This window comes from Prorops nasuta, unplaced genomic scaffold, assembly GCF_024137725.1.
Source record: "Prorops nasuta isolate Cenicafe-Biocafe unplaced genomic scaffold, Cenicafe_Pnas_1.2 PNAS00001, whole genome shotgun sequence".
Classification (NCBI taxonomy): domain Eukaryota; kingdom Metazoa; phylum Arthropoda; class Insecta; order Hymenoptera; family Bethylidae; genus Prorops; species Prorops nasuta.
The window spans coordinates 4,187,461-4,214,768 of record NW_027116798.1 but is presented as its reverse complement, the minus strand read 5'-3'; the positions used below and the strand labels follow the sequence as shown (position 1 = coordinate 4,214,768).

At 34.2% G+C, this 27,308-nt stretch overlaps 1 protein-coding gene across 4 annotated transcripts in view; it reads right to left on the bottom strand.

The window, feature by feature from the left end:
• Positions 1 to 27,308, bottom strand: part of SIDL (SIDL trafficking protein particle complex subunit 10) — a 437,479-nt gene that overhangs the window by 327,662 nt on the left and 82,509 nt on the right. For 3 of the 4 annotated variants that reach the window (XM_066728658.1, XM_066728682.1, XM_066728675.1), the window contains one exon: positions 11,116 to 11,334. The exons of the other annotated variant lie outside the window; for it this stretch is intronic. In XM_066728658.1, the coding sequence (XP_066584755.1) occupies positions 11,116 to 11,334 (219 nt within the window). The remainder of the gene's footprint in view (positions 1 to 11,115; positions 11,335 to 27,308) is intronic. 4 annotated transcript variants of the gene reach the window in all.

The following is a 27,308-nucleotide window of genomic DNA, read 5'->3' as shown; positions in this document are numbered from 1 at the left end:
TATTTTTTCTAAAATACATTCAAAATCAGCATACATAATATATGGTAATTGAATTTTACGACAAAAATTTTTAAAATATATCCATTTTTCATCTTCATGTGGTAGCTGTATCATACAATCGTTGTGTCTTTTACAATCCTTATAATGATGATTTAATTTCTCCTTTGATTGGAAATAATTTAAACATATGTTAAAAAAATAAATATATAATGTAACATATGTATTGTTAATTTTATAAGATATATTTACCTGTTATAAATATATTTTTTGCGTCTATTCTTGCTTATTTGTTTAGATAGTAAACCTGATAAATTTTTAATCCAAACAAAATGAATATCTTTCCACAGAAGTAAATCAATATGTTTTTTTCTCGTATGATTTTCATCATCATCATCATCGTCGTCGTCATCAAAATTTTTACTTAAACGAAGTGGCAAATATTGTTTCTCATTTTCGTCGTATATGAATACATTAATAGTTAAATTGTTATTTGTTTCAAATTTTTTAATTTGATTTAAAGTCATGGGCAACTTTATTCCATCGCAATTCAAAACATCAAGATAATGAGGATAATCCTTAAAAGAACTGCAGTCATTGTTATGTTTTGGATATAAAGCAGCCTCAATAGCCCACATAAAACATTTATCATCGTTAGATTTAACATTCACAATTACTCGTTTTCTTCGTATTTCTAACGGAAGATTCATCCAATGTTCTCCTCTTAGTAATTTCACTTGTTAATATTTATTACTAAATTTAAAATTTTTGATAAGGCCCATCCACTGCCACGTTCTTGAAATTCTTCTAGAGATGTTAAAATTGAACTCACAATGTTATTCATATACCATTTCCCCAAATCACTGATATTCAATAAAATGGTATTTCTCGTTTGAAAACTTTTAACATCCAAATTAGATTTATTCATATTAGATATAATAAACTCAGCATTAAAAATAGTATTTACCTTTATGGTATTATATTGTTCCAAATAATATTTAATTTTATCAATTACCATTTCTTTAATATCCAATAAAAATCTATGTGGATCTACGTGTAGGATATTTACTATTAAACCAGTAATAATTCTCTGTTCAAAAGCAGATTCTACATTTTCCCAACGGCAAACATTATTTAATGATGATTTTTTTATTTCACTACTACTATTACCACCACCACCACCACCAGACCAAAAATTATATAATAAAATTTTCTTATAACTTTTAAATTTTATAATTTTTGCCAAAATATGTTGTTGTAATCCTATACTTATTGTATGCTTTTTTTCATCAACACTTTTCAAATATTCTACAAGATTTTCAATAAATTCATCACATTCTCTCATTCATTTTTGTTTTTCAATAACAGTATGAATTAATTTTAATTGTTCCGTAAGATTCTTCTCAATTCTCAATATAAAAGTATGTAAGTCGTCACTCATTTTAACCGTTTCAATATTTGATCTTAGCACAGCAACCGTCGTAAAAAAACAGAAACTCTTATAAGAATAAAGAAATATTTTATACATATATTCTTCTACATTAAGAAAAAAAACATTAGTGGGAGAATAGAATAAGTTATAAGTGGGGGAAATAAAAAGTGGGGAAAATATTAGTTATGCGGTTAGAAGTAGATTATATAACATACTTTGAAGCAATGTAATCGTGTGTGTCATTTATAGAGTTAAATGTTTTAATATATGAACTAATTTGATTTATTGATTCTTTTTCACCATCATTATTCTTATTATCTTTTTTTAATTTATATGAATAAAAACCAAACAAACTTTCCATTAAATTTTTTAATTTTTCAACTACGCAGTATGTTGGACACTCTATTCCAAATAACGATAGATCAAATTTGTCAGTCTTTGTAATAATATTACGAAATTCATCGAATTCTCGATAATTCCCATTCTGAATTATATAAATCTTACCGTTGTTAAACTTAAATAGTGACATTTTACTGTTAAAATGGAAAATTGTTGGAAGTACTTCATTCAGTACACCATAGCTTATATCCTTAAAAAGTGCACAATTCTTGAATATTCTGACATAATTATTATCAACGATAACGAAGATAGTACCCATATTACTTAAAACAGCTGCCTAAATTCCATCATATGGTACTTCACTTCCAAAAAGTAGTTGATACGTTTTTGGATAACCATTAATAAGTTCCAAAGATTTTGCATTAAAAACATAAACATAATTATCAGAATATACGGCAATCTCATCTAATGATACTTCATGTATAGCTTTAATTGATTTGAAGTCCGAGGGTAAAAATTTAAGCCAATTTTTAATTAATTGCGGATTTTTAAATTCTTTTGATTTCATGTCAAAAGACCAAAACCATTGTTTATAAATAACAAAAAGTCTCTTACTATGAATAAAATAGAGAAAACTACTCGCAGGTAATTTACAAATTGTGTTAAAATTTGCAACATCTTCCTCCTCTGATTGTGGTTTTTTATCTGAAGTAGGATTACTGGTGGTAAAAGTTTTCTTTCTTCACAGTGTTACACCCCCATTTGTTGTTGTTGGAATCATTGGACTATTTTTTACTCCCTCACCCGATTTATATAAATTATTAATATTATTTAAATCTACTGTATTAAAAGGTGATCCATTCGTAGTATCGTGGTGTTGAACATAAGGATGCATTATATGCCCAGATGTATCATGATGTAAGCCTAAACTGTGTCCAACTTCATACATTAAAATCCAATATAAACTATTCAAATGTGAATTGTACGGTCCTAAACCAAAAAACCATTGTTTTTTATCCATATATAAATGAATTTCTTTTCTCTGTTGTAGTTTATCAGGAAAATATGCATGTCCCACAACCTGACCTCCTTATCTAGCATCACATTTTGTTGAATCATAAACAAAGTTATGATTAACACTTTGAAATGAAATAATTATATCTGCTTTACTTTTCTCTTGTACTTCTTTAAAACTTAAATTTGTCACAATTGACAATTGATTAAATACTTCATGTGCAGTTTCCAATTGAGGGATACTAGCTACATGAAAATACCACGATAATTCCTTTTTATACCATCTATTCTCTTCCAAATCATTATTTTGCGAAAAATCTCCTAATCCACATCGGGGCCTTTGGATGAGATCAATAATATCTTCGGTCGTACTATCCTCGGCTAAGTTAAAGTTTTGCTTAAAAACTCTTAATCCATGTTTATAGATTTCATTATCCGCAGCATTTAATGCCATATCATTGTTATTATTGAAATTTCCATTGTGAATATAACCATATTTTGTTAAATAATTTGAAATAAAAGTACTATTATTATTATCACAAAACACAACCCATAGAGAGAATATTGATATAACTGTGAATTTACGTAGGAAATTCATTTAAAGACACAACAGTAACACATGAGAGTAAATAATATACTAAAATCAGAGGAATAAATTTTTTTATTTTATACAATGCAAACGTGTGGGCGTTGTGTGTGTGTGTGTGTGATTTACGTCTAACACTGATTACACATTTGATGACCAAGACTGATGGGGGGAAGAGGGAGAAAAACCTTTAATCTGTAAAATAGAGAGAGAGAAAGATAATGAAATAACAAAGAAACAAAATAAGTTATTTTAAAACATTTATACCATATTCTCTTAATACTTACTGTAAGTTTTAATTTGATACATCATATTTAAATACTCTTTCTTTTCTTCTTCCTCCTCTCCTTCTCCTCCCTCTCCTACAGCTCTTTCGACTCCAAAAGCTCCATTGCCTTCTGTGTTTTCATCGTAATCATTCTTTTTGTTTAACAACTTTTTCTCTTGATATATGTGAAATTTAAAAGTTTTTCTCGTCAGATCTTCAAATTTGATATTCACTTTTTTATATTTTTCAAGTGTTTCACAGATTTCATCAAAGATCTCCGGATGATTTTCCAGTATATTACGACTTATTTTCAATGGTAGTCGAAGACATTCTACGGTGTTTAACATTAATTGTATTTGCTGACCATACCTCGTTATAACCTTTGAAATTTTAGTTAGCTGATATTCGTGGTATAGTCGAATATTTGGTACAAATATGTTTCTCACTCTATTTACACTCAACGAAAACAAATCTTTCTTCCTTGGATTTCCACTCATTTTCTCTCTCTCTCTCTCTCTTATAAATAAATATCTAGACTTTTCAATTCACTCAATCGTTTATACGTCTAACTCAAAGTGAGTTATATCGGAAACTGATGCATACTTATGAAATTTGAATGGTTTTAAGGTGGGGGGAGTGTTTGAACCCATGACCCATACATAAAAATTTTGTGGCCAATATTATCACATTCTTTTTATCTCCTCTCCCACTCTCTCTCTTTCTTCATTTTAAGAAAATAAGGAGCTACATGTGTTTTGTTGTTAAGGACTATATCATTTCCCGAAAATGATGAGTAGCTAACTCTCTCTTATCATAATTATTATTATTTTAAATAAAAAAGACCATTAAACAGAATGATAAAACCTACACACGATAGAAATTAATTAGTATTTAGATTATACTAAATGATTATACGCACGCATATCCTGTTTTAAACTTTTCAAGGATGGAAATGGTTAACCTTTATACATCTCTCTCTCTCTCTGAAAACCACAAACAAGAGAGGGAAAGAAAGCGGAAAATCATACTTGCATCCTTAAACCACGTGTCAGCGGTGATAACCAATGGTGTGCGCACGCTCTCACGCACGCACATGTGTCATTAGTTTCTTTTAGAGTAACACAGAGGCAGGAACAAAATACCTCGCTCCCGGCAATACCGACGCCCCCCCCCCCCCAAACTTTTTTATACATACTTTTCAATATACCACCCTATCACAGCCCGGGATGCAGCGGGGGCTGGGGCCCTCGCGCGCACGACAGCCGCGCCGCCACGTGCCTACAAAATTCACCGACAGGCGTCGCCACTAACTAAAATTTATTAGACTCGCCCCCAGGCGCCGCCACTAAAAATTTACTATACTCACCGCCAGGCGGCGCCACTAACATCTAGGGGAAAAAGTACGTTCTGAACTTTATCCCCCACTACATCTAGGGAAAAAGTTTGTTCAAAAATACGTACACCCGATGCGGTGACATAGATATACTACTCACTATCCCTCGAGATATACAGTAGCGTCACAAATGATAACATCATCTAAAAATTGTAACGTTATTCCCGTCAGTGTGAGGGGCCACTCACACTACGGGTTTTCCCATTACTTTCGCCCGTCCTTATCTATCGGTATCAGGGCGCCAGTTGGTCAGTTGGGTGGCCAACAACCCTACGTTATCATTGGAGTCTTTCGACTCCATTCTCTATGCATCTTATACGGCCCTGCGGCCATGCATTTGGACGGTAGCGGTAGCCAGGGTCGCTCAGTATGCTAGGTCGTGGAGAGAGGGGAGGGTTCCTTGCAGAAGTCCGAGCCTCGCAGACCTATCTGCTGAGGAGCATATATCTATCCCTCACCACTCACACACAGGTGGTGGTGAGGAGTGCGGGAACATGCGGTATCATTGCCAAGCATAGAGTTTGCCAGGAGCGGACCACCACGGAGGCAATGTTCGCGGCCCGTCCAGCCATAGCGCAAGCCTATGGAATTACGGAGGGCACCGGGACACATTCCAACGGGCTAACTACGCCCCTGCACAACCCACTATGCATTGGCCGGTATTCTGTTGTGACGTACGTGCAGGCTGGCCTATAGCACACGCCTCACGTACGCGAACGGACCCATGGCTGCTGAGTGCCGCGTCACGCGCTCACCAGCACGCACGGACACATCAGCCCAGTCCCATGGTCGCGTTCCGACTGCCTGCTACGGCAGTCTGCGCACGACATTCGCGCAGCCTGCTTGAAGCGCGTAGCCAGCGTTCAAGCCAGACTCGATGTTCCATCTCCCCTCCTCGTGGAGACTTACAGATACAGTCATTCTTTTTAGGACTTCCCGAGTCCGCTTTTCCTTATCTCAGGTTGCCTAGGTTGTTTTACATGGCCCTGACTTACTTCCCAGGACAACCTGGACATCGTTTCCTAAAGCGCCGGTCTTTTCATCCGGGCCTCTGCCTGTCAACAGGGTCTATCCTTGACGTTAGCTATAATCCACTCGTGAGCCTATCTCACGAGTCGGTAACGTAGGGATGAATAATATCCACTGTTCGGTAGCTTTTATATTCTTTATTCGGTATCTTGTATACGTAACGGGGAACTTCGTTACAACAAAATTATAAAACCAGATATACCCGTGTTTGACAAGTATGAAGAGACCAAAGGTTTATTATACGCACTAGGGATTGACGATTAGTGTGAGGATGAAAGTTCTGTTAGCCAAACTTTGAACGCGTTTTCTCGAAACCACGTTTTCTTGGTCTGCCCGAGAGATAACAGATTTTCGACTGAACCGATCGGGCTGAAATTTGTACAGATTGTTCTACACATCTGTAATTCTGGCGGGTACTAGAATTAATGTTTTTCATTCATTACATTTCAATTTACAGCCCAATTTACACTAAAAAATTGTATCTTTTTCTTTCGAAGTCCGCCATTTTATTATTTTTCAACCAAATTAATGTTTTCTAGTACCTGCCAGAATGACAATCTTACTGAACAATAATCCGTTGGATTTTTATGTTTCAGATTATCCAAACTGAACATACCTCATGGGCCAGCAGCACATGTTTTTTTTATATCACCTTCTTTGACCACATATAATTTAAATAAAATATCGGAAAAATAAAAAAAATTATTTTTATATGATTCAATATAGTATTAATAACATAGAAAATTTTTAGATTTTTTGCATTTCATTTGGGTAGTCAAAAAAATACCCTGCAAAACCCGTCAATTTACTAGACTACTACCTTAAATAAGAAAGAAAGAGAAAGAGTAAGAGCTATAAAAGATAAGAAACTAACTGCTAAAAAACATTTTAATGAAATGAAAAAGATAAAACAACTAAGAAAGAAAGATCTTAAATTGGAAATCAATACAATTAAAAATTGATGAAAAATAACGACAATAAAGAAAATTTGCCTAATTTAACCGAAGAGGTATAAAAATTAAATTGCGAATTAGTTGAAATAGAAAATTTATTAATTTGTGAGGAAATAGAATTATTGAAATCTAAAATATACATAAAACAAGAAAAATGTAATGTTTGAAATGTATTAATTTTATTTCTTTTAATAAATAGTAAATTAAATATTGATTTATGCATATGATTGTTATTATTCTTGAAAGAATATGTACTTATTGTACTGCAGTTGTCCAAATTTGTGTACATGAAAATGAAAACTAAAGTAATGTCCAAGTACTAGGCTCAAGTTGTCCAAGTATAAAGTTACTTGCAATAAGCTGTCCAACTACTGGCATATATTAATGTTTTTGAAATAGAGATTTTAACTTTTTCAAGTGATTAATCTAAACAAATTATTAATGATTTTTACTCTTGAAAACTTAGGTCGTATATTCATATAAAAAACAATCTAATTTCTTGTGTTTCGATTTTAAAATATCCATTTTAAAAATTGAGTCCAGATACATGTTCAAGTACTGGAGATTTTACGTTAAATCAATTTTAAAACGATAAATCAGAGCTTTGATTCAACGAAAAAATAACTTTACTCTTACTCTCATTGATAGTTCCCTTTTGAATAACAAAAGAAGCTCATACCTCTCCACCGTTTCATATTGTCGTACACACACACACACACACGTACACGCATGCAAGTACGTCGATTATTAATATTACCTCCTAAAATTTTACATCCTGATACGAACACCGTACGAAATTTACTTCCGCCTATTTTTAAGAAAATCCTGTGATACAGCTATTAATTATAAAATCCTGGAAACAATACTGCGATTTAAGGGGGAGCATCGTGTAACACCACGAAAAGATAGCAGATTTTGGGATTATTTTCAGGGGAAAAGGAATATATAAACGATTCGCATTTTTGCTGTTCAATGTATATATTCTCAAAAGGATTATCGTATTTTTTTTTTTTTTTTAGTTGAGTTACAAAAAACGATATTTAACTTTAATGTTACAGCGTCCGCATGAAAATCCTCAAACGGCGTGACGTGTAGCTTCCCTAAAAAGACAAGAATTCATGTTTTTCTTTTTTTACTACAATCCTAATAAATTTCCCCCGTGGATGAACCTTGTTTCACTAAAAAAAAAATGATAATTTAAACATAAGTAACAATTATGGAAAATGAAGTGTAATTTTGACCATTTTTTGTTCATTTTTAAATCAGAATACTAAATGTCAATTCGTAAAATTTTTTTTAATTTGATGTTCATCTATAGAATAATTTTATTTCATTTAAAACAAAACAAAAATTTTCAATCAGTTGAGAATTTTTCCACTTATGCGTCACGTAAATTCGGAAAATGTGGTTTTAAGAAACACGCATTTAACGTTTCCAGTAGGAAAAAGACTCTCACCTGATGAATGATAATAGGATCGATAACTGTTAACTATAACAAATATTTATTCTAAACTTATATGAAATATATAGTCTCAAATAATGCATGAAAACAAGGCTCGACCATACACAGAAATAATAAAAGTTCTACTATTTCTAGCAGAACAGTACGCACCGCTAGCAATATTATTGCATGACGCACAACCACAAAAATTTCTACAACTATGTAATCAGTACTAATATTAATGTAATATTTTAAAGGCTATATCTTAAGGCTATATACTGTCCATTTATGAAAAAAAGATTTTTCAACATTTTATACGAGACTCCCACCTAAAATACCTTTGCTTTTAAATTTTCGCCGCCAATCCTCAAGTTTCCCTAAGGCTCAGGATCATGTCTGCCTACTCTTCATTGGTAAAATTTGGCATTTTACCCACTCACAAGTTTTCGAAATAAAAAGATTAAGTATCTTCCGGCTTTTTCTTCCGATGCGTTGTCATTTGTCACGGTAATTAATAATCAGTCTTCTCGGTTCTTTCGGATAGAGTGAAAGTGAACTGCATATCAAGGGACATAAGTAGTAATTGATATTATTTTCAAAATGCCAACTTTCACCAACGCCGAGTACGCCCAAATACTGCAAATCCTGGGAGAAGCTCGAGGAGTGGCAGCAGAAGCAGCGCGAATTTACAGGGAAAGGTATCCAAATAGTCGACACCCATTCAGTAATACGTTTACAGATATTTAGCAAAGATCGATAAACACGGGTTCATTTTTGCCAAGATAAGAGAAAGGTGAACATAACGTATGTGACAAACGCGTGACGGATAAAGTACTGAAATTAGTAGAAACCGACCCGACAACAAGCACTCGCCGAATAGCTCGAGAATTCAAAATCTCGCATATGACGGTACATCGAATTCTCAAGGCTGAGAAATTGTATCCATATCATCAAACACCCGTTCAAGATCTCTTGGAAGGTGATTTCGCACAACGCGTTAATTTTTGTCATTAGCTTCTGAGACAATCAGAAGTCAATCTTGATTTTTGTCGCTAAATTTTATTTAGGGATGAATCTTTATTTACTCGTGCTAGAACATTCAATTTTCACAACTCTCACACCTACGCTGAGTTTCAACCACACGCCGTATGTGTTATGTGAGAAATTACCAGAATAGGTGGAAATTGAATGTTTGGGCCGGTTTAACAAGGGCTATATGATCGGGCCGGTCATCCTTGCACACAACTTAAACGAGGAAGCATATGCGAGATTCCTCAGGGAATATTTCCTTGTGTTGCTTGAGGATGTACCGTTAGACCTGCGGACCACAATGTGGTTTCAGCAGGACGGTGCACCACCTCATAATACTCGACGAGCTTCCGCGATTTTGGAAGATTATTTTCCAAATCGATTGATCGCTTCTCGAGGACCTGTGCGGTGGCCTCCTCGCTTTTTGGCTTTGACATCGTTGCACTTATATTTTTGGGGCCACCTGAAAAATGAAGTTTATATTACAGAGCCTGGCTCGCCGAAAGTAGCGCTCGAACGTTTAAAGATGGCGATTGCAAACATAGACGAACTTACGATGGACAACGTATGGACAGAATTGCTGCGTTGAACGCGATTTCGTATCGAAGAAGTGGGAAGACATTTTGAACAGTTTTTAAAATAATAAATAAAGGGCAACGATTTGACATGACTGACGTGTCTGACGTGACTAACGAGACAAAGCGACGAAACATTACTTGACGCGACTGACGAACGAATACAGAATTTGAGTACTTTCCCTGTAAATATTAGCAGATATAGTTCTGCCGAAAAAGTAAGTCTTCTTTACTTTATAGCATATTCCCCGTCGAAATGATAGCTTTACTACTAGGACTATGTCAGTTTTCTTCAGATAATGCAGTTGTTTATAATTTTAAAGTCATTAAATAAATCATCGGGATTCTGTTAAATATAGTCGGAAAATAAATTTCATGCGGTGCTCAGATCAGGATTGTAGAAAGTTCGGAGGTAATATTTATAATCGACGTAGTTGCGTAGGTGTGTGTATGTCCGTGTACGAAAATACGCATCAGTGGAAAAGTACAAACTTCTGTTGTTTTTTAAAGGTGAACTGTCAATGAAAGTGAGAATAAAGTAATTTTTCCGTTGAATCAAATCCCTGATTTATGGATTTAAAATTAATTTATCTCAGCAATGATGGTTTTACGACATTAATGGTACATGATTTTTTGACTTAGCTTATGCTCAAGAATAAGTGGTTATAATTAAAAGCATCATTGCTGGTATATCCTGTATATTTATATTGTTTTTAAAAACGGTTGAGATCAGGTACAAGAATATACAATGAAAAGTACATATTTCCGATAACAAAATTCGACGTGATCTTCATGTTGCATTCAACTCTGATTTCAAGAGTTGGCTAATCGCATCTTCTGAAGAATTCTTTTAAAGTACTAAAAGTATATTCACGACAGATTTTATCAAAACAAGTTCTTTTTAAGATGTTCATTTCTAAGCAGATAATTACAATTATGCCTCACTGCGCACAGCTTTCTTTTTTCTAAAGTACCACTTCGGATATTACCGGAAAAGAAGCTCTCGGACATTTATTTAAGCAAAACAATTGCACCTATTAAGTGAAGAAATATCATTACCTTCTCTCGTGCAAAAGCCCATAGACTAGCAGTGTGCAGTAAACACAAGTCCAGCTTTTGGCTATTATCTATTTCCCTGCTACATAAATTGCATGATTGTAATATTTCCAATGCACAGAGAAACGACCAACATTCAGCAGCTCCCTCGGGCCGTGGTACTTCCAATAGCTTCAACTCATATAATGTATTATTTAAAAATGCCAAACATCTTTCTGCCACCTTTTAAAACATAATAGAAATAAAAGTTATTAGTTTTAAAATATCATTCAACTTATTTGATTAATTATTATTAAATTTACTTCTTATTGGGCTTATCAAAATTTTCGAATTAACCATTACTTTATTAACATGTAATGAGAATTTTTGGATTAATCATTACTTTATTAACCCATAGGCAGCCGGGATTTGAACATTGAAATTAGTAAAAAAAACTATTTAATATTACTTCCTAGCTTTAAATGGAAACTAATATATACATTTTATATATGAGTAATTCCACCAATACGGGAACTGGTTTACCGACGCACATTCCAGATTTTTTTTATATTCTCAAATCTTGTATTCTTGATCGAAAAATGATTCTCTAATTTTTTTCAGAATTTTTTATCCCTTATTTACGACGTGGTTACATTGGAAAATTTTTGATTTTAAGTACGTCCTATCTTTCCATTTATTTTGTATACTTTTCCAAATAAATTAATAAATTTTTTTCACACATGATTTCCATGTAAAAAAATCTCACCTTTCCAGTGGAATAATTGGTCTTCTAGTAACATCACTTTATACCGAAGAAATTAGCGTTTAAAGTATAAAAATCAATTTTTCAGGAAATGCGTATTTTTTTTTTAGTGTTTTTTTCGTAAAGTTAAGAAAATTTCACATGGAACCTGTAACTTTAAAAATGGGATTCCTATTAAAACTCGTCGAATCGATAATAATAAAAAAAGAAATTATAAATAGTTTACCGCAAGTATTTGGACCATCTCCATTCTCAGGGACGTTTTTTCCAAGTATGACACTAGAGCCTGTAATATTTATTCGAAATGACTTAATTTTAATACTGTAAGTGCAAGTGTCTTTGCGTAAAAGTCGAAATTACGTAGGAGTACCAACCAAAATTGTTTGTTCCCCAACCCTAAATATACTCTTGTTTTGAAAGTTTAAAGTTTAAAATTTATAGATTTGAAGTGGATTTAAAAATAAAAAATGATATACAGAGTAGAAAAAACGCATTGGGGGAGCTATTACTACAATTAAAAAAATTTAAACTGGTACCCCTACGTCATCCCGATTTTAATGCAAAGACACCGGCTCTTACAGTAATAAAATTAAGTAATTTCGAATAAATATTACAGGCTCTAGTGTCATACTTGGAAAAAAAGTCCCTGAGAATCGAGATAGTCCATAATACTTGCAGTAAACTATTTATTATTTTTTTTATTATTATCGATTCGACGAGTTTTAATAGAAATCCCATTTTGAAAGTTACAAGTTCCACGTGAAATTTTCTCAACTTTACAAAAAAAATACGCATTTCCTGAAAAATTGATTTTTATACTTTAAACGCTAATTTCTTCGGTATAAAGTGATGTTACTAGAAAATAATTATTCCACTGGAAAGGTGAGATTTTTTTACATGGAAATCATGTGTGAAAAAAATTTATTAAGTTATTTGAAAAAGTATAGAAAATAAATTAAAAGATAGGACGTACTTAAAATCAAAAATTTTCAAATATAACCACGTCGTAAATAATGGATAAAAAATTCTGAAAAAAATTAGAGAATCATTTTTCGATCAAGAGTACAAGATCTGAGAATATCAAAAAAATCTGGGATGTGCGTCGGTAAACCAGTTCTCGAGTTGGTGGAATTGCTCATATACAGGGTGTTCAAAAAGTCCTTGTACCCTTAGTTATCTCGAAAACTAAAGGTTTTAGAAAAAAATTGTGAAATACGTATACTTAATATTTTTGAAAAGCTATCAAACTGGATTATTTGCTTAACCTTGGGTGGAGCACTGAAGGTCATATGAAGGTCACAAAAAGATTTTTAAATGAATTACCCTATTTTTTATTACATAAACTTGTAGCTTATTTCCAGGGATTTTCAAAACACTATGATAATGTTTGATTCCATCCAGTTGTTTGTTAGATATTTCAGTTCCAAATAACAAGAGTATCAGACGTATCCGAATTCCGCACTTCATTTTAGAATAAACATATGATGTAACTCGTAGCCTTTATGATCGACAGGATTTTATGCGAGGTATCCAATAGAGACTGTAATTTCTATTCTGACTTTGAGGTCTTTTGAAGGTCACTTGAAGGTTACAAAAGGAATTAGAAAAAGTATCTCTACATTTTACCGTAGAATGGAAAGAGGTGGAAATTTTAAAATTGAATTTGACCTCAACCCAGACTATCAATTAATATTAGATATCTGATCTCTTAAGGCAAAATATGCATTGGCTTACAAAAAATTTTCGAAATGTTTTCCTTCATTTGTTCGGCAATGAGCCAGCCTGGTGTAAAAATCTTTAATAGCATTTTGATACATTTTTGAGGGTATCGCTTTCAATTCATCCACTATTCTGATACACAATTCATCTAGACTTTTTGGTTTAGTTGCGTATGCTTTAGATTTTAAATAGCCCCATAGGAAAAAGTCAAGAGGTGTTAAGTCGGGCGAACGTGGCGGCCATTCAATGTAACCTCTTCGTCCTATCCATTTTCCTTGGAACATCTGATCAAGATATTTACGAACCGAGCATAATGAGGTGGAGCCCCATCTTGTTGAAAATAAATTTCATTTATTTGATTATTATTTAAGGCTAAAATAGCTGGAACAATTTGTTCTCGAAACATTTTTTTGTATTTAGAAGCATTCAGAGTACCTTCTATAAAAAACGGACCGACTTTTTGATAATTAAAAATGCCAGCCCACACATTCAGACTCTATGGATGTTGAGTATGACTTTTCCTCATCCAGTAAGGATTATCATCACCCCAGTATCTGCAATTGTGTCTATTAACATTGCCAGTAATTACAAATGTTGATTCGTCAAAAAATTCAATGTTATTTAATAATAGAGGATCTTTGTCGATAGTAGTGGTAGCTAGGGGGTTCCTGTGACACGGTGGTGAGGGGAGTGCGGGTGTGCGGGGGGGAAGTGTCTTGGGTTCCTGTGACATGGTGGTGAGGGGGGTGCGGGTGTGCGGGGGGAAGTGTCTTCTTAAGAGCTAGGGTTTATTGGGTGATGAGGAGGGTGCGGGTGTGCGGAGTAAATGCTTTGGCTATGGGGAGTGAGAGAGAGAGAGAGAGATCCCTCTCACCCTCTCTTTCTCTCTTAGAGTCTCTCACCCCTCTCCCATCAGCCTAGGGCCCGGATGGTTAATTATCCTACGGGTCCACTAGTTCTCTAAGGCTTACCCCCTCTCACATGTCACTAGGGTCCGGATGGTTAGTTATCCTACGGGTCCACTAGTTCCCTAAGGGTTACCCCTCTCCCATCACCCTAGGGCCCGGATGGTTAGTTACCCTGACAGTTACCCAGAGAACTTTTTTTTGTATTTTAGTTGGTGGAGGAAAAAGTTTCTTTTTTCTCCACTAGGTGGCGATCACGAAAATTACTGGGGCAGCTACACCGCTAGGGGTCCTAAGCATCTTACGGACTGCCATTTTTGTTTTCTTAGTCCTGCCCTCGGAGGGTCTTTTCTCCCTCCACATACTTATCCTAGACCCTCCCACTATTTGCCTACTATGGACCCGCCATTTAACTTGATTTCACATTTAACCATTTTTCTTCCCTCTCAACCTACCTCTACACCATTGAAGGGTCTCTTTCCCTCCACATACCCATTCTATTCCCTCCTACTATTTTCCTCCTTGGGTCCTTCTTTTAATTTCACATTATACCTTTCTTGAACCTTGGATACAGATTCCTTTTTTCTTATACAAGCTGTCGATAAATATAAAGTGAAAAAATATGCAGTATCAAATGGTTATTAATTTAGCGTATAGACAGAATTCTCAAGTAATTTCTATAATTACAAGAATAATAGGTGAAATCATGTCAAATTTATTTCCTTTTTTCTTTTTTCTGTTTTTTTTTGTTTTTTACAGATTAAATTAAGGGAAATAGGAGTAGAGGAAAAGAAAGAGTCTTTTAAATAAAATTTATCATATAATTAAAAACGAACATGAAACTTATATAAAAACTAATACAAATGAAACTTATATAAAAACTAATACAAATTAAACTTATATAAAAAACTAATACAAATTAAACTAATATTTAGCCCATTCAGCTAATAACAGACTCTGAAACATACAAAAAATTTATTAATATCAAGTAAATTGCGAACTTAATTTTTATTATTTACCTTCTATTTGTTTTCGCACCCACTTTGCGAAAACATCCACCTCCTGGTAGACACAGTGGATTGGTTTTCCTGATCTGCCACTGAATTTTAATTTATGCAGTTCGCATGGGAGGTTGAAAGTTGTAAAATGTTGCCTTAAATTGTCATACTTGGGGCACTTGTAATATTCTAAATTAATGCATTCAATGCCCATTAAATTTAGAATATCACGTTCTATAGTGCCCCCTTTGTATGCAACTACTGGATACATATAGTCTCGTTGCACAATTCTTATGAAGTCATATATTTCACTTTGTATATACTTTTCAAAACCCATATTTCCATATTCTATGCCATGTACATTTCTATACACATAGTTAGCACTTTTTTGATCTTTAATACTTAAATCATGAAATGTGTTATTCACTTTAAACGAGGCGTAATATGTGTAATCAGTTTTTACATCTTTTATGGCTACTTCTTTATATACTATTTTCTTGTTCACCATAAATCCATCAATATCTATTATATGGGTGATACTGTTTAAACTGAACATTTTCTAACTTGAGCGAAAAAATAAAATAGTATTCAATATTCTAAAGCTAGAACTGAACTGAAGACTACCCTACACGCTCCTCAAGATCTTTTAAATGCTGTAAGGGATGTGAAAAATTTGGTCTGTGGTGGGAGGTGACTAACCAGACACTTTTAGAAACACCATTGGTCCAAAGAGAGAATAGTTAAGGATAGTGGGAGAATTGAAATACTTGGTTTGAAGAGAAGGGGAAAACTTTAGAGAAACAAAAAAAGAATATATTTAAAATAACGGAAAAGTGTAATAAATTTAGTATTAAAAACGCTAACATGATGATCCCAACGTTCGTCGATTTTCAAGGATTCCATTTAATGGATAAGACATTTATAGTTAAAGAATTTGCAGTTTTACAAGAACTAAAAGTGCATCATATTTTATTTTCACCCCCCTTTCCACATACTTGGTTAAGTGAAGAGGAGAGAAAGAAAACAGAGTAAGTATATTTTATAAGAAACAACGAATTATTATTTTCAATGAATAAGGAATTTCTTTTTCAGTTCAATCTTTTTCAATCATCATGGCTTAAATTGGATGGATGGTTTTTCACCATATTATAAATATAAAGATATTATAAAAAAATATGTATATGAGGATACGGTTTTTGTAAAAGGGGTGGAAAAGTTAAATTGGTTAAAGAGTATTTGTGATTTAGAAATTAGTAATGTAGATGAATATGTGTGGGGAAATTATAATTTAGAAGATGGTTTATATAATTCACAACTTCCTATTTGCATGAATCATGAAGGTATATGCGCACTGAGAAATGTATATTATATGAAATATATGTATGAATCAAAAATCTAGAATATATGTATATTTTAAAATTGAATGCATTCTTTTTACTTCAACGCGAAACCTGATCCGTAAAGTATTTATGTTACTGAAGTGTCTCGGAGACTGATTATTTGAAGGGTTCTCCATCTAAGATTTTTCATTAGTTTCACGCTGATCATTTAAACGGAAAGAACTACGATGTCGCTTCTAAATAGAGTTTTAAATAGCCAGGATGAATATCGTGAGTGGGTACGTGATTGTCGCGATTACATTAAAAAATTGAGAGTTGCTAGCCGCAATGCACGTATAGGGGCAAGGCAGAAAATATTTACGGAAATTGCTCAGATACAGTGCCGATTAATCAGAGCAGCAAGAGAAAAAAGTTATTCTTCAAATCACGCTCTTAAGAATCCCGATTTAAGAACTCAGCATGATTATCGCGAGTGGGTTTGCAAGTGTCGTGATTATATTCGAGATTTGAGAGAATCCAACCGGAATGCAACTCCAGATGCTATACAGAAAAATCTTGCAGAAATAAAATGTATTCGAAAGTTACTTCTCCATGCGGCGAAAAATAAAAATTCAATTGGAGCGGGCATTAATGCGGAAAAGCTTATTTGGAAAGATCTTGATTCATCATTTAAAAGTCGAATGTGTAGTGGTATGATAGTAAACACTAATTATATCGAACCACATGAATTTCTATTGGCAGCATCAGAAATGCTGCAATCCTACATGAACAAAGTATTCAGTAAAGTAAGCGCTGTTAAGATAAATATGGTATTCAACGGACAATTTATTTGCAAGGAAATTAGTGATATCAAACATGTTTCCACAAAAAATGTGATTTTATTCAAGACTGATACTTTTAGTGATTGGTATAAAACAAACGTCATAGATAAAATTTTAACAAAATTAGGTGAATTTCAAGAGCGTGATAGTGGGTGGGCTTTGGAAAAAATATTAAATTTAATTGTGAATATTAATCACTATAATCCACTACATGCAGGCTGTGGAATCGACCTTCCAAAATATATTAAGAACAAACATGCAGTGATAAACATACAGAGTGATGATAATACATGTTTTGCATGGGCTGTAACGGCTGCACTCTATCCGACTATTTCAACTAAAAACACACAACGACAATCTTCATACCCCCATTTTAAATCTGTTTTCAACGTCAGAAGTATAACATTTCCAACCACATTAAGGCAGATACCTAAATTTGAAGAAGATAATGATGTGTCGATTAATGTTTTCACCATGGTGGATGAGCAGGAAGGGCAGGAGAATAAAATTATTGCACCTCTTCAACTCACAAAATGTGAGAAATCGAGACATGCGAATCTTCTTCTTCTCGAACATCAAGGTGCAGCACATTTTTTATGTATCACGAATCTTTCTCGCTTGCTAAAGAAACAACTGACTCGAAAAAAATAATCTCATCTTATTTGTAATCGGTATGTTATACTGTTTATATTTTAATATAATTTTATTTAATGTTTATATACTAATATGATTTTTCTCTTAGATGTTTACACTATTTCTTCAATGAGGATAAACTTCAATCTCATAAACGTGATTGCAGTCATCTCAATATAAACGTCCGTATACTGCTACCTGAAGAGGACCGTTGGGTATCCTTTAAAAATGACAAGAACAATGAGAGGACCCCATTCGTCGTATATGCAGACATTGAATGTTTATTAGAGAAAGTGAATGAAACGAGCGGTAATAGTAGTATTTATCAAAAACATTTACCCTTTAGTGTAGGATATTATTTTAAAAGAACGTTCGTGATTCATCGCTCTCAACCTATAAATCATATCGTGGACTCGAGTGTATAGAATGGTTTGTGCGAGAACTCGATAAAATTGCTAGCATAGCGAGCGAATAACTAAAGACTGTTGTGCCTATGAGAACGCTAAGTATTAGCGAAAATTTTCGTCATAACAATGATCCCGACTGTCATATATGTAAAAAGCCATTTCTTCCAAATCATATACGTGTTCGCGATCATGATCATTTAACAGGTAAATATAGAGGACCCTCTCACAACAATTGTAATTTAAACTATAAAGATTCGCACGTTATTCCAGTAATTTTTCATAATTTATCTAATTACGATGCACATTTCATCTTCAATGCGATCGCCAACATGTATGAGGGTTCAGTATACCTGCTACCTGTACATAAGGAAAAGTATATTTCATTTACAAAATACATACGGAAATATAATATTCAGCTCAGATTTATTGATTCATTTAAATTTCTTGCATCAAGTTTAGACAAATTGAGCTCATACTTGGAGAGATCTCAATTGAAAAACTTAGAGTTAGAATTTTCGAATTTAAATACGGAACAATTTAATCTACTAACAAGAAAAGGTATTTTTCCTTATGATTACGTAGATAATCTGAATCGTCTGGAAGAAAATGCTTTACCGCCTCGCGAGTTATTCTATAACAAATTAACTGACAGTGTTATTAGTGAAGAGGCACATAATCATGCTAAGGAGGTTTGGATCAATTTTCAAATACAAACACTTGGGGAGTACAGCGATCTCTATTTAAAAACTGACGTATTATTACTGACAGACGTTTTTGAAAATTTTCGCGATAGCTGCATGGAAAATTATAATTTGGATCCTGCACATTATTTTACACTCCCAGGCTTCACTTGGGATGCAATGTTTAAATATACTAGAATAAAATTGGAACTTTTCACTGATGTTGAAATGTTGCTTTTCGTAGAACGCGGAATACGTGGTGGTTTGAGTCAGTGCTCTCACCGCTATGAAAAAGCAAACAATCGGTATATGAATGATTATGACTCAACAAAACCAAGCAAATATTTAATGTACTATGATGTAAATAATCTATACGGATGGGCAATGTGTCAAGCTCTACCTACTCATGGATTTCGCTGGATTGAAGATACTAACAACTTTGATATCTCTAGCATACCTATAGATTCATCTGAGGGTTTTATTTTAGAGGTAGACTTGGAGTATCCAAGCGTACTTCATGATATCACTCTGACTTGCCATTTTGTCCGGTACGTGAGGCTCCGCCCGGAGCACGACAGAAAAAGCTACTTGCAACTGTCGAAAATAAGGAGCGTTATGTTATACATTATCGGGCTTTACAACAATGTATTCGTCATGGAATGGTACTAAAACGTATCCATCGCGGATTAAGATTCCAGCAATCTGCATGGCTAAACAAATATATAGACTTAAACACACGTTTGCGAGCTGCATCTAAAAATGAGTTTGAGAAAAATCTTTTCAAACTAATGAACAATGCAGTGTTCGGTAAGACGATGGAAAATGTAAGAAATAGAGTTGATGTGAGGCTAGTTAGTAAGTGGGAAGGAAGATATGGAGCAGAAGCATTGATATCCCAACCAAATTTTCACAGTAGCGCCATATTCAACGAAAATTTGGTTGCGATAGAATTAAAAAAATTAACGGCGAAATTTGATAAACCTATATATGTAGGTATGAGTATTCTAGATATTTCAAAAACATGTTTATACGAATTCCATTATGAATATATGCTTCCAACGTTTGGTAGTAAATGTAGAGCATTGTATACCGATACAGATAGTTTGATATACAGTATCGAATGCGATGACATTTACACGATCATGAGAGAAAATCTTTCAAGATTCGATACTAGTGATTATTCGCCTAATAACCAGTATAATTTACCTCTAGTAAATAAAAAAGTGCCTGGTTTGATGAAAGATGAGAATAACGGGAGAATTATGACTGAGTTTATTGGGCTGAGATCGAAAATGTATACATTTAAAATACAAGATAAAATTTTTAAAAAAGCTAAGGGCGTTAAGAGTTGCGTTATCGCTAGAAAAATAACGTATGAAGATTATAGAGACTGCTTACAAAATTTTACTGTTCATATCCATAATCAAAATTTAATTCATTCAAAATTGCATAATGTTTATTCAATTGTACAGCAAAAAATTTCTCTCTGTCCACATGATGATAAGCGCTATATTGTACAAGGTACTGTATCAACTCTACCATGGGGTCATTATTGGATAAATGAAATAGAATTAAGAGAAGTAGATTTAAATGAAGATTAAATAATTGCTTCTTTATTAATAAATTGTATGTTACAAAATATTGTTTTTATTTATCCATGAATTATGTGTATTATTGAATCCTAACCACTTTACAAAGACTTTGTCCCCCTTCTTACGTAATACCTTCTCAACTAGATATACATTAGGATTAGCAGTTTTTAAAAGTTCATATTCGTAGAATCCACTATATATATCTGTACCACTAGAATCCCTTAGTAAATATGTAACAGGATTTGTATTCTGCACTTTTATAATTTCAAATATTTCAGTTGTCCAATTTGGTGTGTAGCCTTTTGCAAATACATTCTTATATTTACTGATTCGTACAAAATCACCGACTTTGAACTTGGCACGACCAACGATCTTTATATTACTGAATACTGTTGCTAAGAGCTTATTAGCATGTTCAGGTTTCACATCGGCTGGACGCATTCCTATAGTACGATGTTTTCTTGAATTGTATTTGTCAACCAGTTGTTGTAGCATAGCTCTCCACTTGTGTAATTTCCATTCAACGTAAATCCTTTCCACATTTCTGTCTTCAACGTTCGATTCCAACGCTCGACTATGGTTGCTTTCAATACACTGTATGTTGAGTAATGATTTATTCCATGCTTTTTCATAAGCGATTGGAAATCACTATTATAAAATTCCTTGCCATCGTCGGTCTGTAGATTTTTCGGACATCTCCCACTCTTCAGGATTTTCAGCAATGCAGCTGTCACTTCCTTGCCTGACTTGGTTTTCAGGGCTATTGCCCAGCCATATTTCGACAATGCATCAATAACTGTGAGAATGTAGTGGTAGCCTGCGTCTGCATAGTTTCTCATGTCTACCAGGTCTGCTTGCCAGAGGTCATCGAAGCCTCGTATTATTACCCGTCTACGTAAAAAGTTCCGTCTGGCAGGCACATGCAACTCTTCTACCAATTGCTTCTTCTCCTCACTACTCATAATTATTCCACTACGTGTTATGTTTACAGCAGGTCATCAAGCACTGGCGGTAGTATAAGTTTCTTCAAGGCATAATTTATATCGTCTTCTCTATTCTTCTCATTTGCAAAATCTTTTTTTGCTAGCTGATTAGAGAAATATTCTACAACAATTTTCAATCCAACAATCATATCATTTCGTAATTCCTTGTCTTTTCGATCCAATTTATAATCATTATGATCGACTTTATCAATCAATTTATCGATTCATATACCAATTTCATCAATTTCATCGATTTTTTTCATTAGAGTTGTAAATTTTTCCTCAAGAATGTTACATTTTAGGTAATAGTGAGTTAGCTTCTCACTGTATTCAAACAATTCTCTCTTTAAGCTATCACGTACAGTCATCGAATTACGTAACAGAGCAGCCATATTCACCGCACTTGTCTCATCCGTAACATCACATTCTAAGTTTGAAATTATTTTCTTCTTGGCATTAAATGCATTCTTTTGTTTATCAAACTTTAACGTATCATTATCAATTTTGTGGAAATAATTTCTCACTTTACCGGTATTGAAACCAGCTCCAAATTTATTTATTGTCATAGTGAAGTAGTACGTGGAACTGAGAAAATCTTGAAACTGCAATCTCTTTTATATAGAATAACGCTTTCTTCTCTTATTTAGATCCTGCCAATTTGTAACTATTATGATCGATTTTATCATTCAATTTTTCGATTCTTTCATCAATTTCGTCGATACGTTTTTTCAACAGATTTGTCATTTTTTCCTCAAGAATTTCACCTTTTAATGCATATTCATTCAGCTTCACACTATATTCATTCATTTCTTTTGTAAAGCTATCACGCAATGGTGTCAAATTACTCATCAGAACACTGATATTCACCGCACTTGTCTCATCAGTAACATCAGATCCCAAGTTTGAAATTATTTTCTTCTTGGCATTAAATGCATTCTTATATTTATCAAACTTTAACGTATCATCATCAATTTTATGAAAATAATTTCTCACTTTACCAGTATTGAAACCAGCTCCAAATTTATTTATCGTCATAGTGAAGTAGTACGCTGAACTGAGAAAATCTTGAAACTGCAATCTCTTTTATAAGATGATACCTTCTTCATGGAGCTCCTCAATTATTGACTGTATCTCATTATGGTGATTCGTATGACCAGCAGCAGATGATGCAATTAATAGTTTTAATCGCTCGACCAGTTCGTTTGGATCGTTCCAATGTACATAGCTCACGGGATTATTATTAACACGCATATATCCCTTGCCTTGTACAAGTTTTGTCTTCGGTGGAAATAATTCACTAATTATTTTCTTCCATTTATGTCCCTTATTCCCACGAAGCTTTCCTGTACTAATGTTATCTGCTCTGTGCACATTAGTTTGAGAAAGAATACTTTTATATGTGTCTAAATCATCTTTAGTATAGTCTTCAGGTTCTTTCATGAAGATCAATTCAAATAAACCTTTCGTGCCAGGATAATACTCCTTATCGATAATAATAAAATTACTGTAACCATCAACATTAAAAGCACATTTCGCAAGCCACATGTTATTCGTCACTTTATCTAACTTAACTCCAAAATTAATGTCAATTTTATCCTTAGCATTATTCGTCAACAATTCTATATATTTGGATGCAATTGAACCAGACTTTATCGTACTTCGATTAGCATCTTTTACATCCTCGATGGATGTATGCACAGGTAATTCTATTTGTCTCGCTAAATCTTGCGTGCCATATTCATTATTCTTCTTCACCTTCTCCTCCTCCTCCTCCCCCTCCCCCTCCTCCTCCTCCTCCTCTTCATCATCTTCCAGAGAAAGGTACTGTGTTTCGTGCGACTGTGGATATTCCTGCTCATCATCCGATGAATGACCTTGAACGTTAATTCTGGAGCTGCGTATGAAATCTTTCCGCTGTGGAGTCGATGTGAGATAAGACTTTCTTCGTTTCATCGGAATTATGAAAGATTCCTCGTGTGAGAGAGATCTCTTTATAGGTTCCATTTTCATCTCATGTTTCGGTGCAACGAAAATTGCTTGATTATTTTCGGTGACCTTCTTTAATGGTTCAACTATTGGTTTAAAAGTTTCATTTAAACTGTCTTCCATCATTACTCTGTCTGATTTGAGTGCGCGATATTTTTGACGAATTACTTCACTTGCCTCAGCAATCTTCTTTAGAAGCTTTTTCTCCTTCATTTTGTAAAGCTATTCTCTATTCAATATATAGACTTGTTCAACGTTCAAGGTTAAACTAACATTTTTGACCATTAACATCACTCTTTAATCACAGCATATTTATTGAAACCCTTTCGATATCGTCCATTTTGCATTGCACTGTCTTTATCAATTACTAAAAATCCATAATCACGCTTCCAACAATTTGAACACAATTCATAAAATTTTTCAAACGCCATATCTGTATTTACATGTTCGTTATATATATGTTTTAGGTTAGTTCCATCTTGTTTAAAAATAATTAAAAAATTTGCATTATCACGTATTAGATGTTTTGGTATCCTTGCATAAGTCTGACAAAGATAAAAGCAATCAATCTTAGAATGTCTACCCATGGAGAAGTAGTCTCTTATATTGTCTTGCTTATCGGTTTCAACATCATCAAATATGAAAATTGAATTTGGTAGTGCTTCAGCTACTTTTATAACCTCACTATTATTAGAAAATTGGAAATAACTAATTTCTTCATTGTCCGATAATAGTCGCTCCAAGTATCGATATTTTGGTTGCTGCAACGATTTTGAATAAACGTATAGGTTTTCAAATCTCACACCCTGAGGGCTTTCTATAAGGCTCGGCAATACATTTGTTTTTCCACAATTTGAAGGGCCACAAACTATACAGCGTATGGTTGATGGGAGTAGAGGTCCGTGACGTCTCATGCATTTATCGGTTGTTCGGTAATCTATATTAGAAACACGAATACCGAGCGGCTGCTTTACGAAGTCCATGACTGAAAACTCTGTGGTCATACAACCTATTTATAGGAATGAAATGAATTGTTTGATCAGTTCTCATCATGCCGTTATTAGTGTTAGATGTGTCAAGTTTGGAGGTATTAACCGCTGAGCAGTTTGAATACATACCGAAAATTTTACTTTTAAAGTACTTTCCGCGTAGTATTCAAGAGGTTTGGAATAAATTGCCTGAACATATTCGTGCAGATCCTGAAGTACAACAATATCGCTGGTGTTTTAAACATCATAATCTACCTAATACAGATAACATTGATGGACCGCTCCCTTCAATAAAAGATTGCTGGGCTTGTCAGCAAACTCTGTGTGAGAAACAGAAAGAAAGTTCCACATGGTAAGCTACGGTTGTGGAACTTTTTTCAATAAAATACTGAATAAATTACCGTTCGAAGTACACATACCTGGCTACAATTATTGCGGACCAGGTACTCGACTTCGAGAACGGTTAGCACGTGGTGATCCTGGTATAAATCCTCTAGACGAAGCCTGTCGTGAACACGATATCGTATATTCAATATATAAGGATCTGCCACCACGTCACCAGGCTGATAAAGTTCTTGCACAGCGTGCACGAAAACGTATTACTGCTAGTGACTCATCTTTACGTGAACGAGCAGCTGCAGCAGCAGTCTGGGCATCCATGAATGTAAAACGAAAACTTGGCTTAGGCCTACAAGTGCATGGAAGAAGCATGAAGAAAAGAAAAATTCGTGTACCGAAGAAACGAGGAGGTTTATTGAGGAAAAAGCAATTTACTCAAAAAAAAAAAAAAAAACGGGGGGGTTTATTACCTCTGCTCCCACTGTTGAGTGCAGTGGGCGCATTAGCTGGGGGCGCAGCAGGTACAACAAAAGCTGTAAACGATGCGAAAGCATCCAAGAGACAATTGGAAGAGATACAGCGTCACAATCGTGTAATAGAAGGCAGGCGTGGACATGGTTTATACCTAACCCCTTACGGACGAAGGGGGGAGGGTTTGAAAAGGAGGAAAAAAACCTCGCAAAAAAAAATAAGCAACCTCCCGAAATCTGGAGCTACTAGTAATATTCAATTATTACATGCATGTCAGGATATACCACATTTTCGAGGAGTTTTTATGCGCACATCTCTACCACAAACCGTACTATGCAATGAGTGTGCAATCGTGAATCTTGATGAAGATAAAGGTTCTGGTACACATTGGGTTGCCTACGTTAAACGTAATAATTACGTAAAGTATTTCGACTCCTTCGGAAATTTGAAACCTCCAATTGAACTTTTAGATTATTTTGGTCCTTCTGCTATAATCTACTACAACCACGATCAATATCAATCGTATGATACAAGCATATGCGGTCAGTTGTGTGTCAAGTTTCTACGTGAACAATGTCTTTAACGGTTACGCTGTCTGACCGCGAGTCCATATTAGAGGCAGATTTTTTCCCACCGATCAATCTTCGGGAGGAGCAATATGAACTTGGTCTCGTAGACTTTCAGAGCTTCAATTCAATCGCTAATGTTGATGAGTCGAACAATAAGTTTTACTACGATACTGAAGATCTGACTATACCTACAGGTTGTTATGAATTGAGTGCTATAAATGATCTTTTGCGTACATTGATGCATGAGGCGGATAATGAAGATGTCATTATTCTACGTGCTAATAATAATACGTTGAAAAGTGAAATAAAGTGTAAATATCTGATCGATTTTACAAAACCTAATAATATAGGCTCTTTATTGGGTTTTTCGTCAGATCGAATTATTCAGCCGAACACTCTAGCCGAATCAGACCAGCCCGTAAACATTATAAGGGTCAATATTTTACGAATTGAATGTAATATTACTGCTGGTGCATATAAAAACGGCAAACCTCAACATGTTATACATGAATTTTTTCCAAGCGTTCCACCAGGCTATAAAATCTCGGAAACACCGAAAAACGTCATTTACTTGCCAGTCATTGTGAAAGTAATTGACCGTCTTACTTTGCGCATTCTCGATCAGGAAAACCGTCTAGTAAATTTCGGTGGGGAAGAAATTACAATTCGATTACACATTAGAAAATGCTAATTTACAAGAATACTTATAAATCACCGATACCAGATGAGCCTATCATCAGTCCAACAGTTGCTGCAGGAGCAGATACATTGGGTGGGGATTACGTTAGAAGACCGCTAACAAGAAAAAATATAACCTTTCTTCAATCACTGGGTTTCAAGGTCAGAAATAAAAATGGACCTGTTGGACGTAACCGCACAACCTGTGTACGACAATCGCATTACTAAAATGGAAATACATGCTTACAATCCGTATGCAAATGCATCATTGGGAAATAGTGACGAAATTCGAATTCCAATACAACAGCAAGATTTAATTCTTCTACCATGTGAGAGTTACCTAT